Raw genomic sequence first — 20,713 nt, forward strand, 5'->3', positions numbered from 1 at the left:
TTTTTTTTAGAACGGCCAAAAAACGCTCGAATGCGCGCCTGTCGGATGTAAATGAGACTTTTACTCGAGGCGCGATGCTTTCTGTGTGTACGTCATGCCTCGTCTGTAACAATATATAATAATTTGTACTATGTGATCGTCTTATCGCCTGTACTCGTAATGCCAGGCTTTACGAACGACGTATAATGACGTTTTTTCCACTTTCTAATCAGATAAAAGGGGCCGATTTTTATGAATGCGTCTTTTTTACGATCCGTCAGATTTTATTGATTAGAAAGGTTGGGGCTTTTAGCCGTTGGCACCTCGCTTTGTATACGTTTATACGTGTGTACCTATACTCTGTAGGGTCGGGAACTCGGTCAAACTCTCGGAGCGAGCTGGCTCATTTCACGAAAATGCAGGTAATGATACCGAAATATTCAAAATTGCGGGCTCTCTGGTATTTCACACTTTTCAACGAACGACAATCGTAAATGAATTCTCGCATTTTACAAACTATCGTCATTCGAATTCGGTAATAGGCCAAAAACGAGGCCGTTTTACATGCTGTAGCAATCGCGCGCGCACACCCACACACATACAATGCTGGCAATTAAAAACTAAATCAGTCTTTCGCAAAGTCGCCTATCTTTACGCATCCGATTGTTGTGCAGGAATTCTATCCTCGCGCGGCGAGACGATACAGTCGGCAGCTCCCTAAGGAGGCGCAATTCCATTTTGTAAGAGCACTCCAATATAGCCCGGTTTTTAACTCACACTCACGGGAAGCTCTCGAATTCGTGCCTCGTCGCTATCTCCATTATCGCGCACTTCCACAATGGTCAGTTGCAAAACAATCGCTTTTGAATGTGCCGCGCGCGCGCGCCCGCGTTATTTCTTCCGTGGCGAAATTAACCTACTTCTGCGTCAATTTAACACCCCATTATTGTTAATGCAAGGAAAAACGATGAAAAATTCGCGGCTCGCCGGCGTCGCTCCGGGCTATAGCTGCTTCCGACGCTGCAAGAATGCAAATTACCGAGCTACGTTCTATACATATATGTGTGTCTTTCCGGGGCACGTGCGAACAGCCGATACACATACGTGAGCGTACGTAGGCGTGCGAGCAGACGCGACTCGCGCAGTGGAAATCGAAAGTTTCACGCGAAAGGCGAAGAATGAATCGCAACTATTCTTTCTCAATGAATGCGCAAGTTGAGAGTTTATGTACTGATCGACTGTCGGCCAAAGTCTGCGTTTGATGTAAACGTCTCTGCTTTGTCGCACATTATACGATATGACCAGTACGCGGAGAGGATGATGAGACGAATACACCCGAATGCAGAAAGATGATAACGAAATGGGAAAGCTGCTGCATCGGTGACTCATCAACGAAAAGAAGAAAAGAACCAAGCATTTTCTCAACGACACATTAGCATATTGCCAATGATTTATTGCACAAAAAGTATGGTAATTAATTTCGGCTCCGATTTTGGTTGCTCTACCTGCCCGCGAGCCGTTACGCATATTGTGATGATTGCCCAGGGCGCTATGCTAATTTCAAAACACAACGCGAGAACGTAAAAAAAGGAACAACACTTTCTCAGAGAAGATTCCTATCATTATCGCACTCTTTCTCTCTTTCTCCGATGTCAATCCCAATTAATCAATGGTCCTCGGCTGTCAGCGATGATTGGACGTTTCCTTCGCGCAATTTATTTACAACAAAGCCGCGCGGATAAATCAAAGCGAGTCGTGCAGTAATATCGATTGTACGGACTAAAAAAATCAATTAGCCGAAAGGGCCGATCGAGCCGAACTTCCGCACGCATTCGAGATAGCTACCCGGCTTTTCTAAAGAGCATTTACACATGATTTACGATCTATTACAAAGCGAGAGACAGAGAGAAAGACCAAAAGAAAGAGAAACATTAGCGCCCGTCGAGTTCCGATTCCGGACGTTCATGGGCAGTTCTCTTGCGTCCATAATACGCGGCGCGCGCAGCGATATTGCCCAACCCGACGTTATGGTAACACTACAACCTCACCTTGACGCTCGAGAGCGCGCATTTTTCACGCTAAAAACGCGTGCGCCAAACCGGAGACGTGATAATTCCGAGTGCGCGCGCGTTATGATACGCATATACCCATACGCGCGCGATTATGAATTTCCAACGCGGCTCTTGTCTGCATGCCCAGCTTTTTGCAGTGAGCCGCGACTATTATTTCAGCTGCAGAGCCGACATCGTTACACGCCGTGAGCGCCAATGCGCAATTGGAGAATATATTAAATTACGATTCTTGTAATGCCATGGCGGCGCGCCCGATTGAAGTGTTTCTTTTCTTCGCTATAAGGAGAGCCTTGGCAGTGCGCGGAGGCTGAGCAGGAGAGAAGCTATTTCTGAGCGAGAGATTGGTCGTTCCATATATCGTGATCAGTTGATACGGCCGACGGGGTTGACAAAACGTTAAAGGATTATGCGCGTGTTTACTCGTCGGATCGATGTAAATAAGCGCTGGTAAAAACTTTACATCGATCTAATCTTGTAAGACGCAACCGAGCAGATTACGCTCCCGATAATTTTTACACACTGCGATAAACGTTATATTCAACAAGTAGTACGGCCGACGGGGTTGACAAAACGTTAAAGGATTATGTTTAAGTGATCAGCGATTTTCGCGGAGAAATTAAGCAATTTATTAATTATCGAAAATTGTCGAAGCATCGTTTCACTCGAGAGTTTTTAGCAAACGTTACAAGACCCCCCAAAGTACTGATAATTATGGGGTCTGAATCAAATTGCTGCCGTTAAGTTTTTAACGCAAGATTTTCGTCGAGCAGTGCATTTTTGTCTTCGAGAATTTGAGATCGTGAGACAGTTTTATTCAACATTCTCGAAAAAACGGGAGAAAGTTTTATAACTGGACGTATTTCAAATAACGGACGCGGCGGCAGACATTCCGAGCAGACTGCAGTACACTTCACTTTGCATCCAAAAAGATAGCGACGCGCATCCGCCAATAAAATGACAATAAAAAATTTCGCAAATTGCAGCGCGTAAAAGAGAAAAGTAAATTTAAGTCAGATTACTAGGTCAGCTACTTTTACAGGCCGTGCGTTTGAAGTGGCGATTTCACAGAAAAGATTACATTCCCGCGCCCCGATGCGTCGTGCGTATACATTTAATTGCCGGTCACATAACAAAGTGTATTATACTTTCAAAAAAGGCTAATAATGACAAAACGCACATGCGCGGCGGCGGCGGCAAGAAAAAATAATAGAACTTTCTAAATGAAAAAAGGCCGCCGCGTGTGACTTTCTTAAACGGATTATATCTCCCATCGGAAATTACGTCGGCGTAATAATCAGCGTAACCTTTCATCCGTTCGCCAAATCAATGATGAAAAAAAAATCCTCGCACGGATTTCTCTGCGCGGCTAGCTGAGAGGCGCGTGTCACAAAAGTTCATTGTGAAACCGTCAAAATTGAAAAGATCCGACACGTTCGGCTGTATTCTATCGAATTCCTAACTACCGCAGTGATTCATTAGACGATCGCAGATAAAATGAGGTGAATCAAAGCGTGGCTTCAATCTAGGTCGAAATCCAAAATCATGGGAACAATTACTGGCGTCGGCAGCTTTTAACGGCTCGGATAAAGGACTTGTCTTTCAGATGAAAAATCGTGCGATGAAAGCTTTTCGTTCAATAATTGATTGATAACTGACGCTTTTTCGTTGCTAAATTCAAGGGGTAAGAGCGAGTCGCCAGCAATGAAGCAGTCGATGACCCTCGAGAAGGCCACGCATAAACTTCGGACGGTACTTTGTTCAATGCAGCGTAAAAACCTTGAAAAGTCCTGTCCTCGAATTCACCTGTTTACTGATCGAAATTTAAATCCCGAAGAATAAGAACCACGTTTTTTTCCTGGACGACAAATTTAAAACAAAATTTTCGCTGAATCACCCGGGATTCATCGATTTAATCCGCTTTCATCAAATGGATTCAGATTATCTATTAAGATCCGCAGAATCGGCCCTCGAGATTTATGCTTGATACAGATGTGCCGTAAGTACTGACACACATAACCGTTAGGATCGCGCCGATACACTTTCGCCGTGGAGCAACACGGCTTGCCAGCGATTGTTCTTCTCACACTTTTGCGCGGGAGAGCATTACGTACAGCAGCAGCAGCAGCAGCGAGTGTGTACAGGCACAAGAGCGTTGGCGGCGTGCCAAGCACATAAGCAATTATTGATGAGTTATGGTAATTCTAAGGTTGCCGAAACTCTCACGGAGCGACGCGGATAATTCGCGCGGGTAATACACTTGTCAAGTCTGAGAAATGAGGAAAATTACGATGTGCGCATGCAGCGCGAAGACAGCGCTGAAAAAAGCCGATGTTTTTCAGTGCCGATTAGCTTTACGGACGCGTATAACTGCACAATAAAACTCGCAACCCTCCCGCGTAGGTACGGTGTTTCTATTTTTTTCTTTTCTATTTTTCCCGATTTTTTTCTCTCCGTCGTTTAAAAAAGCGATTATCGGCTCGCAAATGGAGCAATTTCCAGAAGATTATTGCGAATGGCATACATTTAACCTATTGCGCGAGTGCGAAATAGTTTGCTCTTGAAGGTATGCGTGTACAAAGATTACGTTGACTGGAATCGAATCAAATATCAATCACAAACTTTAAGCCCGTAAGAAATGGCCATGTAGTTAATATTTCATCTAAATAGTGCAGCAATTGCTAGATCGTAATCGATGAATCTCATAAAATTATTAATTGGACTATACGCGCGACGGTATGGCTATACGTGCGTATAGGAAAGATATGAAATATGAAAGAGTGCGCCCGCGGCCAAAGGCATGACCGACCTTGAACGTGTGCAACCTTTATAATTCATTTAGCCGTACAGTGAACCGAAAACTGTCAGCTGATTTCCTTTTTTATACTCGAGTTATAGAGAGTGAGAAAATTAATCGAACGTAACATAATACAATATTGGATTATACTTTGGATCTGCGGTAATAATACAGAGCGTCGAAATAGGACACGCGAGTCGCTACTGACACGATTTTTCGAAACATCCTGTTTAGGAAATCCTCGTTCAACATTGTCAAAAAGTCCAAGGTTGCTGTGTCCAATGTTGAAAATAATTCCCACGCTGATCGATGATTCGATTAAAAATCCAATCATGGAAATATTGTTTTTTATTTTCAAAAAACGTAAATAATTTAGTCTCTCGATCGAACAGCGGGTCAAAATTCCGAAAACGCTCGATCGTTATCCTTTCTCCTTTTGCGTAATATTTAAATGTTGTGCCGAGAGCAGTTCTACAATTCATCATGCGGACAATTTACGACGCGAGCGAGTTCGATTCGCAATGAGCGATGTTTGAAATGTTATATACGATAGACGTGTGTGGAAAAAGTTTAGCAGGAGAATATTACTAGAATTATGCTATAACGGATCGGGAAATAAATCGACTACTAGACGTGTATGGTAGAGGTTACTCGACACCTAAAAATGCGCGTAACGATTTTTTCTCCTCTGATTTTCTATCTATCCCTGACCATTGTATTCTGTTCTATTGAAAAAAAAAATCAAACGAGCGACTGTGTCTGGAGAAGTAAAGCACGTTACCCCATTCGTAACTTTAAAAACGTCGGCGTTTCAATGCGCGCGAGTAAAACGAAAAAGTTAAAAACTATGCAGTAAACAGAAAAAAATCGACGCAAATCTCCCGCAACGTAAACAATCTATTGATAAACGCGGCTCGTAACAAAAATTTCTCAACACCGCCTCTGACCCTTTTTCCAGGTGATAAATTAATGCAATACATACACCCATACCAGTAAATCCGAGAGCTTTATCTCCGCGAGACGAGCGCGATATATTCCACGTACACGCGCTGCTTTTCCCAAAATAAATATAAACCACCTCATAAACGCGTATCGACCGGCAGATCGAACAAAAGCCAGCTCAAAACTGCCTTTTCGCGCGTATAACGTCAAGAGCCGCAGCTGCGGGCGCGTATATCCGTAATGATACGTGTTTGTCGAAAGGAGCGCTATAACGCTCGGCACAAAGGATCGGGCGCGATAAAATCGGCCCGCGCGAGAGCCCGTTTTAATAGCTCACTTTCCTCCCGAACGGCCGCGAAGATATAGATCTATATCCAAGTGCAAGCGCGTCGTCTATACTGAACAGAATAAGAGAAAAAGACTGAGGACATGACAGTGCGCAAATCCGGGAAAAGCAGGGAATCGTTATTCAATCGTCGTTGATCGGCTGAGGGAGGGTGTGTGAGTAATATACCGAAGGACACGGATCGCTGCAGTTTGGTCGTTTATTTATACGTACAGGCAATTTTTTAATCGAACGTGAATAGGAGACTATGGACCAGCGACGGCCGTGATGGCTGTATCTTTAGCATCGATCGAGAAATCGGTTTGGGCGTTTCCGCCTAGTTAATTGATGCTTTGGTCACTGTTGGCAAATCCATCGTAGATCGACACACACACACAGACCATTTTCCATTATACACGCCCGTCCGCATACGGACGTCGGAGTATTTATCCGACTTTCGATTGCGAAACGACCTTGTGCATATCGAGTCCGGTAAACAATGAATCTATACTGAACTTTTTTCTCTTATTAAAAACAACGCAAACGAGGCGTAAAAATACACTCCGTAAGCCATTTGTATATAATATCTATACGACGTGTGAAAGCAGAATCAAGTCTGCGGCTCGCTCCGGCGGCAATATATTATACCGCACTACCGCGAGTGTAATAAGCGCGCGATTACCTCAAATGTGGTAAACAAAGGATGACATGCGAACGTCGGCGCAGCTGAAAAATATAAGAGCCGTAAAAAAGCTGAACGCTTGGTAGTCAAAGGCGGAGTCAGGGGATTGACATTTATTGCCGGACAAGGCAAAACGATGTTAATTACCGCCGGCGAGGCTGACCTTGCACGAGAGCTATACTTGCTTCGAGAAGGGTTGCGCGGAGCTCGTTTACTCTATCGGCTGCAGTAGTACGTCCCGGGCAGACGTTCCTGCGCTACTAGCTTAGTTTTTGCGTGGTGCATACACACGACGCGCTAAATGCATGCTCGCTAACTAGATACCCGTTTGCGGAGCTTCTCTCTCTCTCTCTCTCTCTCCTTGAGTTTATTTTCAGAGCAGTGAAAGCGCGGAGGATGCTTTTGACTTTGCTGCGGTTTTTATTCGAGCTGACCTGTTTTGGAAATTGTTGGCGCAGGAGTAAAAACCTATTGCGTTCTCGGAAATCGATTTTGATCTAGAAACCGGAATCGTAAGAGTTTCGTTGTTGTATAATAAATTACGACGAAAAAATCGATTATACGTAGACGTGTATCAATCTATCAGAAGTAGTCGGATTTCCGCATACCGGGTCGCCTATACATTTACATTTTTATTGCTCGCGTTTAAATTGTTTGAGGCAGCTACTTTTGATCTGAAAAAACTTAGTTTTTACACCTAGTATAATTTAATATTCAATTGTACGTACAAGAGAGAGATACGGTTTCGTTACACGTAATGGATGTGGCAATCGGCCGCACTAATTGATTGCGATGGCCCAAAATAAAAGCTTTCAAGTCGCCGGGATACATAAATACATACATTTCGCCTCGAGACAGAAAATATCGATTCCCCTTTCGAACGCGACACACGCACACACCATTCAGTAAATTAATAAAACCAACGCATTAATCTACTCCATGGTCTATACACAAGCTAGACCAAATATCCGATGCAAATGTAATCAACGCGTATTATATATCCTTCACAATAGTCCTTGTAGGTACTTACATATGTAAATGCTCGGCGCTCGATCGACCGATCACTAATCCCGTAAAAACAAATACCTCGCAGTAGTCGAGAGCTACTATATATAATCATCAATCTTTCATGAAATCAATATAAAGTTTCGACACCTGGAAAAATCTCTCACGCGTCGTTCTACACCTATATAATAATCCCTTCCAATATAATATCGCAGCTGTAATAAAGCCTAATTAAAAGCGCGCGCGTAGCTACTCGTGGTTCCGACCCTGAAAACTCTCAAACGCAATCTCCCTTGAGAATCTGATGTATGGGGCAGTTCGCGTCAGCAGCTATAGAGGCTGCTCCTTGCGCCGCTATTTGTTTCTTACGCTCTCTAATAAAACAGACGCAATGTGCGAACGCCGCGTTTCAAAACAAAGTGCGGCTTTAAACGATCACTATACAAATAATTAACCGCACGACTCCAGCGCGTTGTTCAGAGTGTGATTGATCCTTCACGTACAGATAAAATGCAGCGCAAAGTAAGAAAAGAAATGCGTGCGTTTGTTTGTTTACCATAAACAAAGTAATTTGGATCGTATGATATACGTATACGCGAATGCAAAAGTAGGAGATGATCGTATAATCTGACTGAGCCGCCCGTTTACCTTGGATTGTTGCATCAGGTGAAAAATAAAGGCTCTCGAAGGTCGAGAGATTGTGCGGAAATTAAGGAAGATCGCGATGACCTGCAGTGCTTGGCTCTCGAATTGTTTAACGCGTCGTTATGACCAGTATTTTACGATTAAAAAAGGCGCTTCGTATAATATACCACAGTCCTCGTTAACCGAAAAACATTCCGCATCACGGATGCTGCGAGTAAAAATCTCGCGGACAATCCTGCACCCCGCGCGACAGGACGAAAAGAGAAAGAGAGCAAACTTTTTGCGCGATCGCAGCTCTCCTATAAGTATAAAACGTAGAGGGGCGCGAGCGAGCGAGAAAGAGAGCTTTCGCAAGAATTCCGCCACCGCGCGCGCGTGTCTCGTGTCCATGCAGCAGCAGCGTGGGACGAGACAGACCTATGAGAAAACCGTTCACCCGGGCGTTGTTGCGAGCATGTTGTTACGCGACTTTAATACCCTTTTTTCTCGCTCTATTATACATCGCCGACTGTCTCTCGCTACTTGGCTTGCGTCTTTGTTCGGCTGCGCTTGATACAGACGGATATACGTGTGCGCACGATGTATCAAGAGAGGCCCGCTGACTGGCGCCCCGATGATATTTTACGCCTGTGATTGCTCTTATTTACATAATCGCACTTCTTGTGTCATACAAGAGTCGCCGAAAGAAAAAATGAGGCCTTGCATGAAAAAAAGCGTCACGTATTGTATATCGATTAATCAAATTTATCCGATATTTTGCTCTGGTTAAAAAAACAAAAAACGTTCGCCTATCGCCAGGTACGATCGGAAATCAATTATTCGTAATCTGCTAATTCACTCTCGCGTAAGGTCGCTAACTGGTTCTCAAACAAGCTCCAATTGCTCTCAAATCGGATCGTCGATCTACATACAAGAGAACAATCAGTCGGTATTTCAAAATAAAATAACACCTCGGTCTGCCCTCGAAAGAGTAAAAAGAAATCGGTCGAAAATTATGCGGCGACTGTGTGTAATAGTGCACGATTTACACTTACCTCGTAAAAAAGGTACAATGTGTAGCAAGGTAGTAGAGGGGTGTCGTTGTAATGCCAAAATCTTCCGTTGTTGAGCCCATCTTGAAGCCGCTCGTTCTATAACTGCCTATCATAACTTTACAGATGCATGTAGCATTCGACTATGAACTATAAAGAAAACGAAAAGTGTGGTGTTAGTAGGATGCGATGAAGAAATTAAAAACATTTTTTGCAATATAATAAAACAGGGCTATATATATATTTTTTTTTTTTGTAAATTTTCGTCCTTCGTTTATAACAATAAAATGTATAATCATAAAAAAATCGAATAGCGCAGTGAATGTTAAAAAACTCGTAAGCTATATACGTTTCTGCTTATACATAATTTGCTTTTTCCTTCGAAAACAAATGTCATACGGCGTATAATTAATAGCGTTCCGCAGAATATTGCATCGGGAAAGAGTATTAAAATCATTTATTGTTCTGGAATGAAATTAATCATATGGCGTTCGATAATAGATTGGAATGATGACCTATACGTATGTTATGCCTGCTAAAGTAATGATGAAAAAAATAATCAGACTTGGAATCAATTATACTTGGTGCCTTACCTTGACAAGAACGATCAAAAAAAGCGTGGAGCGCGGCGCGTGAACGTGAATGATTTGGTCGAAGATGAAGGGAAAGGAACGTCGCGTGGGCAAGGACATCCGGGTTCTCTTGTGATGCAGAAAAGGAGAGGATGATGAGATGCTGGTGTGGTGGTCAGCAGAAAGGCACTCACTCTCGCACGTTATCTGTCAAATAATTTGTTGTATATTAATAACTAATAAACGAATTCTGTATGTACACAAGTTCATATTCGGCTTAGCAGCGAAACGCGCGATTACATTTTGGTAGAGGATCACTCTCGGCGTCATCGGATCTCCCTTCGATTTATTGTTTATCGTTAACTATGTTTTTCATTCTTATGTTCACTCGTTTGTGCTGCAATCGCTCAATCGCGGATATGGGACGTATTGGAGTTTACGCGGCGGGCGGACCAAGACTACAATTTCGTAAATTAATACGAGTAAAAAATTGGTACTTGTTCATTCATTCGTTATAAAGTATACAAAAGGTGTGCGATCGGTCAATCCGCGGGCATAGAGTCGATCACAATGATAAGAAATCAGTTGTAAGAAAGTCGATGTAGCGCAAGAGATCCGAAGCGCGTGTGACATATATATATATATATTTCATAATTTAACTTATCGTGACTTTAATATACACGTACTTATTGTTCTCGTTATAGATACACGTACGCATCATTCCTATACACATTTTTAATATTTATATAGCCTCACCAAACTACCATACATGGCACGGCCATAAAATTATACATCTTGCAATCTTACAAAATTCATCCCAACCTCAACCTCACAACTTTTTTTATTATCGTCCTTTCGAGTAACCGTATTTATATATATTCGATAATAAAATGTATACAATTCTAGTTAGTAACTAGTTCAATTTGCCTATACTTTTTGCGCAAGTTGCTTACAGGGTCCTTAAAAAGTACAGGGTCCAGTCTCATGTTCGATCGCAGTAATGGCATGTAACCAAAAACGGCAACAAATGTATTCATACAGGTTTGACGCTGGATAAAATGATCTGGATCGTTCCATGGAGATCTGCAAAGGTTAAAATTAATAAATCGTCATGCAAAACTATCGCGTATCATTTTAACAGAAGAGTGTACGTGCTTTTTCCCAGCAGCCGTTGTATCTTTATACATTTTGCGCTGTGTCACTTTGATTGGAGGACGACGAGTGACATGGCTCACTAGAAAGTTCATCAAAATATCTTCGCAATTCTGCGACTGCTCAACAGTTTTGTGAAGTGTCGAGCTTAACGTCTCAGTGTACAGAGTATTATAGTAACGATGATAGAAGGCAGCCCCTGTCAAGACCATACTGTAATCATTTGTCCACTTACTCGTATAACCCCACGATCGCTGTAAAAAAAATTAATAAAATGAAAATTTTTCCAAATGTAGATTAAATGTATAAATAAGGAATCAATTTTCTACCTTGGAATCGTCCCAGTAGTGAGATCTAGCAGGATACCCAACGATTCGATTTGGAAAGCTTTGCCAGACGACAAAAGCAAAGTCGATCTCATCAGTATTGAGGGTCACATCTTCATCTAATGATAATATGGCACTAGTTTTGATCAAAGGGTGAGGGTGAAATCTATAAGATATTCCGGAGGCAGGTACAATATGGATTGGTACCTTGATGCCTTGCCAGCGTGGCTTTCTTGGTAGTGGAATGTCTGAGTTCCACATTAATATAATCTGAAACGAAGGGATCAGAATTAATAACAGAATACATTTTTTTGTAAAATATTAAGTATCTATGAAGATCAAATTTTATTTACTTTGTCTAAATATTTGCTCTTTGCAAGGCTCTTCAGTAGGCGATAAAGAACTGCAGTGGACCCTAGCTGAGAGTAAATTATGGCAGTAAACGTATCTCCAGATTCACAATCCTGGAATGGAAGGTCTTGCTGAGTATCAGAAAATTTCGGTAAAATGGCCAATGCTCCGGGATCCCGATTCCAAACGCGATACTCTCTTCGACCTTCCCATGGAATTCGTTCGCGAATAATCTCAAAAGTTGTGAATATAATTTTCTCTAGCGACGAGAAGTATCGCTCCCACAAAAACTGCGTTGTTTGTCTCAACACCATAATTTTTTCTTCTACCACTGATCGCAAAATGTCCGGAACCTACGCGGAATAAAAATATGTTTTAATTTTCTAGACATCGTTTTTTATAAAAAGAGAAAATGAAAATACTAACTTGAAAAAGAAGCCTTTCATCAGCGTAAATCACTGCTTGAAACCAATCGATGCGATCATGAAAAGGAAGAGCCCATCCATTGCTTAAAATAACGGGAATACATCCAGCTCTTAATGCTTCTAAAAATCGAAAGCTACCAAGCCTACGCCCTCGAGGAACAAGACAGAATGTAGAGTTAAGCAAGAGAACATCATAGTCATACCTAAAAATCATCAAATACATGTTAATTTATATTTCTTTTGTGAATTCTGTAAACAGCGATTTTTGTTTACTTACATGTCATACTCTCGAATATCTTGTGGACAATGTTCATCCTGCAATTCTCTCCAGGATTTTCCATGCCGACAAGTTGTAACAAATATGAGATCCTTTCCATTGTGCAAGTGGTGAAGAGCATTTCTTGTCTCCGATCCAATGCCATGGACATACCTTTTTCCTTTAAAAGCTGCCAAGTACTTCTTCTTATTAGGAAAGTGATTATGGATGGCTAAACCAGGTTCCCCTCCCCTTTCAGGATGTTGCTTGGTGAAAAGCGGTATCGATACATCAAAATCTTCTCTTAACTTCATGATTGACATGCTTGCTTTTGCAAGCATTGCGTATCCATAATCAAAGGCCATGGCATCTTCTATATAGTCAGGCCAAGTGCCCGAATACAAATTAAAAATCAAATGGTTTTTTCCATTATTCCAATATGGCAATCGCGCAACTTTACTAGGTAGATTATGTACAAATTCAGTCGATAAAGGATCTCTGTCAAGCGTATCCAGAGCCAAAACAAATAAACAAGCTCGTGATGGATCTGACGTATAATATCGGGATTCTGTGATGACATTTAATATTTTTTGGTATAATGGACTGATCGTATCTTCGATAGGATACACATAAACGGTGAATCCCTCCTTACACTTTGTGAAGTCAAAACATGTTTTCATATCACACTTTTTCAAATTTGGAGGTGATGGTGGTTGGTTGTTTAACTCTTTCGACCATTTCTCATAGTTCTCTTGGTAATTTGGATCCAAGGCATAGTAAGACGGTAGATCCTCTTGTGCTGTCTTCTTTTTACTTGAACTTTTTGCCTTTAAGCGATAACCACCAAAGTAGCAGAAGCCAAGGAATGCACATGTTACAAACAAGAGCAAGTAGCGCTTTTTGGCTTGCATTTTTAATATAACTGTGATGCACTGTTGAAAGTTCTAGACATATTCTTCTTAAAGTAACAACCATAACTCTCCAAGGATATGCATTGTTTGGGATTTCTTGATTGAGTTCTTGGATAAACACCAAGACTACAGCAAAAATTGTATTGACGTCATCTTCACTCCATCACTGAAATAATCAGTAAAATTTACAAGAATGCTTGGTAAAGTGCAAAATTGCATGTGCATTATACACTCATCTTTTTGAGCAAATCATTGAAAAGTATAAAAATGAAAGATGAGTGTGGCAGAAGTGCTTTAATGCAGTCAAGTATGACAAAAGATTGTTGCAACATCTACGCAGTAACGTAATTGCTTCAGCAGTACTACAGCTGACCTTCTTGTGGATAATTCTATTCCTACAGTTATTGGTCTTATTAAATTTGTTACGGTGATGGCTCAGCAATTGGTTTATAGTCGACTGCAAGTGTATTTACCTTGACAAGTGCATATGGCATTTGTATAAACATTTACGCGTGATTTACAAGTATAATTGTGGAACATTATTCAAAACTGCTAGAGAAGCGCAGATAATTTCACAGAAGCATACTAAAAATGGAATGTTTTTCCTGATGTTGGTGTTTACTGTCAAAGATAAGCAATCAAAGTTCTCAGAAATATCCCTCATAAAGATTTGATTTATTATCCGATATGTGAAAAAACATTTTGTAAAAACTGATAGGGATTAAAAAAATGACTGTGTATTTAGTATATCTGAGAGTAGAAAAGGCATTGCTTTAGCATACAATTTTGACTGTCTCTTGAAGTGTATGACACTTGACGCATTATTCAGCAGATGCAGAAAGCATACATCGATAGGCTAAGTAGCAGTGCAAAAAAGGAATAATTTTTGCCTTGAGCATACTAACAAGTGGTCCGAAAATAGCCCATTTATCCAGCAGCAGCAGCAGCAGCACAGAGTTCAAGGTGAAGCAAAAAGCGACAAACGCGAGTAGAAGGCGCAAATCGATGAGAGTTAGAAAAATGAGCGTAAGTATCGGAGTCGGCAAAGTATATACGTACCACTCTATAGCCATAGTCTATCTTGGAAGAAGATACGTTAGTCTTGCATTTAAAAGGTCTGGTCTCTCGCACAGTCAGTCGCTCACGCGCGCGTATAAATTATGCAAATTACAGGATAGCGCAAGTAGACAACGAGCAGCAGCAGCACGACGGGACGACAGGGCTGTATAGGTGGATGCACACAGAAAGTAGAGGAGAGAAGTGTAGTATATGGGAAGAAGCTCGACAGTATGCAGAGAGAGAGAGTGAGTGAGAGCAGCGATTAGGGCACTCCTCGTCAGCAGTAGAGACACTCACTGCGGTCGTCGTCCTCCTCTTCCTCGGCTGCCGAGTCGTCCGCTGAGCTGATCCTCTTGCTCGTCGATCCTCCTCCGCCGCAGAACTCGGCTACCATAATTCCTGTCCCCCGTTCAGCTCCTCGACACTCCTCGTCAACGCGGGCGAGACACAGAGAGAAAGAGAGAGAGAGAGCAGTATCCTTATTGCGACAATGGCTTTTTAGGTTAGCTCGAGACGACGGCAGTCTCGGAGTACAACTGAGTGAACTGAGGCGCGGGCCGACGAGCAGCAGGAAGAAATCACGCCCGTCGGCGGCGGCATAGCACTGACGTAGGTATAGCGATGCTGCGTGCGGTGGCGCGCAATCTTGATCGGTCTGCGGTGCTGCTGCTGCGACGCCGCCTCCCGCAATAACATAATCACGGCCTTTTTTTAGATCATCGCTCTCTCCTCTCCACCCACCGCGTATATACTACTCCTCTTCGCGTCTTCATCACACTGTACTTGGGTATATATATATACACTGATGTACTCGCCCCCGAGTCTCTACTACTGCCAGTCCACCCCTTTTTTTCTCTCTTGTCGCGAGTGTGTGTGATGTGTTGTTACGCTGCAACTCGCGACGACACTCTTGCCAGCAGCTACTCTTCCTTTCTCCCGATTTTTAGGGGAGCTCTCTTTGCGCCACCCCCGTCACGGCACCACTATACATGTATATATACAACACGCAGTCTATAGCCTTTGAAGAGGAGCGACAGAGACGAAGAATGGCAAGAGTTCGACCACCCGCGCGAGCGCGCAGTGTACGCTTGTGTTTTTCGCGGATCGCGAAAAGCCGCGCCTGTGTGCATCCGCTCACCCACACGCGCTACACTCACACTTTTATTCTGGCTTTATTATTGTACACTTATTTCTTCTTGCTCTCGCAGTCTCGCCGTCACTGATGCACAGTGCACGTGTGTGCGAGTCTCAGTTGCGTGCGCACTGCGCACTACGTCAAAACTGTCAAAAGTCGCGCGCGTCGAAATGTGTTCAGTGTTCGCTTACTATACTTATATATACACCAAGACACGTATACTATGCTATGCGCTTGTCCCTGATTGCGCGCACACGACTGCACTTCGCTTTACCAGACCAGTCGAGGATTCATCACTGTCTGTATATATATATATATATATATATATATATGCATATGACGTAAGCTGGCACAAAAGGGAAAGAGGCGAAAAACGTCAAAAGTGGTTATGGTCGTCGTCGCTTTAGCGTCCGGTGCTGCCATCTTCGTCCATTCGGATTAGACTTTGCGTAAAAAAACGTTAAGAGGCAGTTTCTCTGCAGAAAATTATTGGGAAAGATTGTAGGACATTATTGTATGCAAATGCGGCCACGATTTCGGTCTCGGTCATTGTTTAACCAACGAAAGGAAACACGAAAAACAGGTTTTTCGCGTGTAACTTTTGAACCGTCATTGCTATTGGAAATTTACAAGAATATCAATTTATAGGTATTAAAAATACGTACAAAATGAGTCCAGGTGGATTGAATTTCGTTAACTTGTTCACTTGTTATAAATAAAAAATCGTCGATTTCAGGCTTTTTTTATATTTTGAATAATTCAGTTATTTTTGCATTCAGATAATCGTAGTGCAGCTTTTAATGAAGGTCTTTGTGTATTTTATAAGTGGTAAACATTTTTGCTTTAAATATTAATAACTTTTTGTATCATTCTATTTGTTATCTCAAAAGGTGTCTTACAAAATTCAAATTTCCCCAGCCTACAGGCATCGTACAGACGTTCTTTTACGTCTCATTTCGCTCGTACAGAGTTGTACTATAGCACGTACAATATATGAAATTTTGATTTTTCAACTGTAAATTTTTTAAAAATGACTTTGACTACTTTCGTATTTTTTCGAAGAAAGTCTAATCCGACTAGACTAAACTCGCTTTTATACGATTTGCGCGACGCGGGTGTTCTGCAAGTGGCGGATATGATGATGCGGATTAATTAGGGCCTCGGGAGCCGGATTCATGCATCAATTATGCTTTATGGCTTTGTTTTTCCGCGCGTCAGCATGCGCTGTAGAGTATAATGCTTTGTATTTCATCGGAGTTGCTATGTGAAATCATAGTCGATGTATTTTTAGCGAGAGTAAAACAGAGCTGACAAGTGACGTAAAAAACGAATGCTTCTTTTTTTGCGTATGTGACGATGATGACACGACGGGGGGATCGATATTGTACACTGTAGTTATTAATGTGTCTCGATGTAAATTACACCTTGATAGGGCAGTGTTGTGTGATTCACATATTTATATTCAGGTCTATCCAAGCATTCGCGTATGCACTTCACAGTTTGCTGCGTAATGTAAAAGTAAATTCATTTAAATATTGCATTCGATTGTGAATATTAATTTTAGGTAAAAGATTCTTTTCGGTAGCCAAAAAATAAGGAATTTCTGAGTTGGCTGTATGATTAAGGGGTCAAGCCTGGGTTAAATCCTGCAAAAAACAAAAAGATATTCTTACCAAAAAATTTTTTATTTGATGTAATTTGAAAAAAAAATTCTGTCAAAAATATATAAAATATACACCATTTTTATCGGAAAAAAAACATGTATATACTTTGTAAAATCATTGACCAAAATTTATGACATTTCACTATAGAAATTAGTGTTTTTAGTCACTTGCCACGGCTTTCTGAAAGATCCTGACCGTCTTCTTTACTCTATCTGGGCATAAAATGTACCTTAAACATGCCTCTTCAGACAGATCGAGACATTTCTAAAAAATATCAATTAAATTTATTAATATTAAATATTTTGGATAGAATGTTTTTTTCAAATTACATCAAATAAAAAATTTTTTGGTAAGAAGAATATCCTTTTGTTTTTTTGGAGGATTTGACCCAGACTTGATCCCTTAAATTAATTTATATTTATTTAATTAAATTCGTATGGTATTTACAAAACAAGCTTACGATCTAAAGTAGTATATGAAATACTTAAAAGCTAAAGTTTACAATTTACATTAATATACAACTTACATTACAATTCAATACAAATTAACATTATAATATATAACTTATCCTATTTTACAATGCTATATGAAAAATATTTTACAACTTGGTTTATATATAGTGTCGCTCCTAACGAAAAGTAGTACATTTCTTTTTTGCCGCTAAGACTAGTACATTTCAGATCTTTCCTACATGAAAATAACCAATTCTTTTAAGGAAAACAAATAGAAATTTGAAAAATTGTTATGAGATTTAATATTAATTTTTTTTTTAATTAATGTTTTTAATACAAATTTTTTTAATTTCGAAACTTTTCAAAATATTTTTGTCAACTTTAACAATATTACAATTTTATTAGTTTTAACCAAAATAACTATATGTTTTTCTTCAAAACAATTGGATATATTCATGTGGGAAAGATCTGAAATGTACTAGTCTTCGTGGCAAATCAGGAATATAACACTTTTCGTTAGGAGCGACGATATATACTTATTCGATGAGAACTTTAATATCATCTTCATTTAAAAACTTGAAAATATTGTCTAATACTGTTCCGGGAAATGGCAGTGTCTCACCCAATACTTCAAGGGTTCGTCCGATGGTTTCCTGCCTGGCGATAGCCGCGTTGAATTTCTCGTTCAGCTGCGGCGCGTAAATCGGGTAGGCGTCGCTCTGCTCCAGGTAGGACTGAAAGTTCTTGACAAGCTCATCGTTCCTGGCGTAGTTTGCCACCACGTCCAGCGGCTGCGTAAGCACGGAAAAATACGAAACGAGGCTGCCCTCGATTTTGGTCGTCTTCATGTTCGCCAGTTCAGCTCGGCACTCCCGATAATAGCTATCGACCTCTGGATTTTCCTGGATCGCCTGCAGGTTGCGCTCGTCGAGTAATGGTTGGTGCATTCGTGCCTCAACCTCCGCCGCGTACTCGATGATCACCTTCCATGCATCGTCGATGTTATTCAGCTCGATTGCGCGCTCTAAGGGCGTCCTGTATTCTCCAAACCTATCAGTGAGATCGTTTACGTTCGCTCCAGCCTCGAGCAACAGTCTTATCACTTCTTTTTTCCTTTCAGCGTGATCGGCTTGCGTCGTCTGGGCTCTATTAACACAAAAAAATATTGATGTCCAGTCAAAGTTATCCTTGGAGTTGACGTTGGCACCCCCGGAGATCAGCCGACGAACGTTTCCAACCAAAAACTTCACGCTCGCGTGGTGCAGCGGTGTCATCCCCTCGTCCTCGCACCTCTGATGAATAGCGAACTCGGGGCTCTTTTGCAGCACCAGGTCCATCACTCGTTCGTCCTGGTTTCGGGCTGCGTAAGCCAATGAGTGACTTCCATCCGGTTGCAACTTGTTGAGATCTGCTTTGTATCGGTTGATCATTCCACTGATCAAGTCCGAATCGCCAAACTGGAGCATGTGTTGAAAGGGCGTCTTGCCATCCGCATTTATATGGTAAAAGTCACTGTCAAATTCGAGAAGCCATATTATGACTCCTCTGTGGCTGTTGTCGGTATCCAACTACAAGGCCCAGTGCAGGGCCGTGTCGCTTTGATTTTTGATTTCAATGTCAACGCGAGCTCCATGGGTCAACAGCAGTTGGACCATTTCCTCACTACCGCAAAGAATCGCATCATGAAGTGCCGTGGCACCTAGGCGATTCTGGTTATCTAAGTCGGCACCAGCGTCGATGAGAGTTTTGACAAGTTTGACATCACCAGTATACACGGCGCTCTGGATCGGCGAGCAGCCGTTCACGTCGGTGGCGTCGACGTCCGCGCCAGTATCCAGCAGTATTTTCACGAGTCTTCGCAACTCTTCGCTGTAGATAGTCTCGCCTCTGTAGCTTGAGACGAGCGCCGGAATCCAGTCACGTGGCCTCCACTCCGCTGCAGTAGCCAAACGGAGGGAGGCTATCCCATAAAATCTCTGCTCACGATACCGTTCACCATTTGGTATCATCTCTGCGAGTAAGTCCACGTGACTTTTGTTGGCCACTGCAAGTTGGAGTACAGTTTCGCCATGATTGTTTGTAGCGTGAACGTTGGCGCCAAGCCTTATCAGCTCAACGGCGATGTGGATTCTATGGTATTGAACTGCCAGGTGTAGAGCCGTGTCTCCCGTGGGGCCGGTGGAGTTGATGAGACACCCTGCTCGAACGAGACGCCGGATGACCGTGATGCAGCGTCCATGAAGGACGGCGATATGTAGAAGAGTTTGCCCTTCTGAGCGATCGTTGATCCGCAGGCCGCCCTCCTTGAGCATCAGATTCATCGTGGCAACGTCGCCCTCTTCGAGCGCCCGAAACAGCGTCTTCGTGCGTTGCTGACTTCTGCGACCTAGACTTAGTAGATGCTGGCGATTTCCCTTCATTGTGGCCATGATATTCGCTGGACTAATGCACACTGAGTATATTGAAACACTGATGAAGAGATCGGAAAACTTGTAGAGATTGCTGAAGAGTACTAAAAGCCTCGGAAAATCTTGACTTGACGTTTAGATGCGATGCGTTCTTCAGACAGACTGACTGATAAATGCAAGCATGCTCCTTGTATTCATAGCTGCATTGCTTCAACGGCATCCCCAGGTTTTGGGCTCATGTACCTGGAAAATCTGTGCTCCGCCCACCTCGATAAGTGCGCCTGGCGGTAATCCTTCCTCGATGCCAAATCCTAATGATGCTTTATTTATTACAGCCATAATTCCGCATAATTTCGCATGAATTTCATAATTAAATGATTCCGTTAGGTCTGATTACGTCAATGCTCACACCATAAACCCTCTATGTCTGTCGCCTCAGGCATATGTATAGGGCGGCGCATAGGTACATTGGCAGACACTTTTTATGACGTATAATTTCCCCCAAAAACCGATCGAACTTCCTCGAA

General features: G+C 42.0%; 2 protein-coding genes across 4 annotated transcripts; both read right to left on the reverse strand.

The window, feature by feature from the left end:
- Positions 1-10,250: 10,250 nt before the first annotated feature.
- Positions 10,251-15,955, reverse strand: LOC100120177 (exostosin-1). 3 transcript variants are annotated; one of them, XM_016982775.3, is made up of 8 exons: positions 14,825-15,955; positions 14,528-14,690; positions 12,579-13,634; positions 12,303-12,504; positions 11,879-12,229; positions 11,529-11,795; positions 11,203-11,453; positions 10,251-11,130 (listed from the first exon to the last, which is right to left on the reverse strand). In XM_016982775.3, exons 3-8 carry the CDS (start codon positions 13,466-13,468, stop codon positions 10,950-10,952), a joined length of 2,142 nt encoding a protein of 713 aa, XP_016838264.1. In that variant the 5' UTR covers positions 13,469-13,634; positions 14,528-14,690; positions 14,825-15,955; the 3' UTR covers positions 10,251-10,949. The 3 variants fall into 3 exon arrangements, with proteins under 3 accessions (XP_016838264.1, XP_016838263.1, XP_001603840.2); XM_016982774.3 differs by lacking the exon at positions 14,528-14,690; XM_001603790.6 differs by having other exon boundaries at positions 14,528-15,955.
- Positions 15,956-19,346: 3,391 nt separating this feature from the next.
- On the reverse strand, positions 19,347-20,198 carry LOC103317919 (putative ankyrin repeat protein RF_0381). The gene has a single exon (XM_031924162.1). It carries the CDS (start codon positions 20,196-20,198, stop codon positions 19,347-19,349), a length of 852 nt encoding a protein of 283 aa, XP_031780022.1.
- Positions 20,199-20,713: the final 515 nt, after the last annotated feature.

Source organism: Nasonia vitripennis, chromosome 2, assembly GCF_009193385.2.
Source record: "Nasonia vitripennis strain AsymCx chromosome 2, Nvit_psr_1.1, whole genome shotgun sequence".
NCBI lineage: Eukaryota > Metazoa > Arthropoda > Insecta > Hymenoptera > Pteromalidae > Nasonia > Nasonia vitripennis.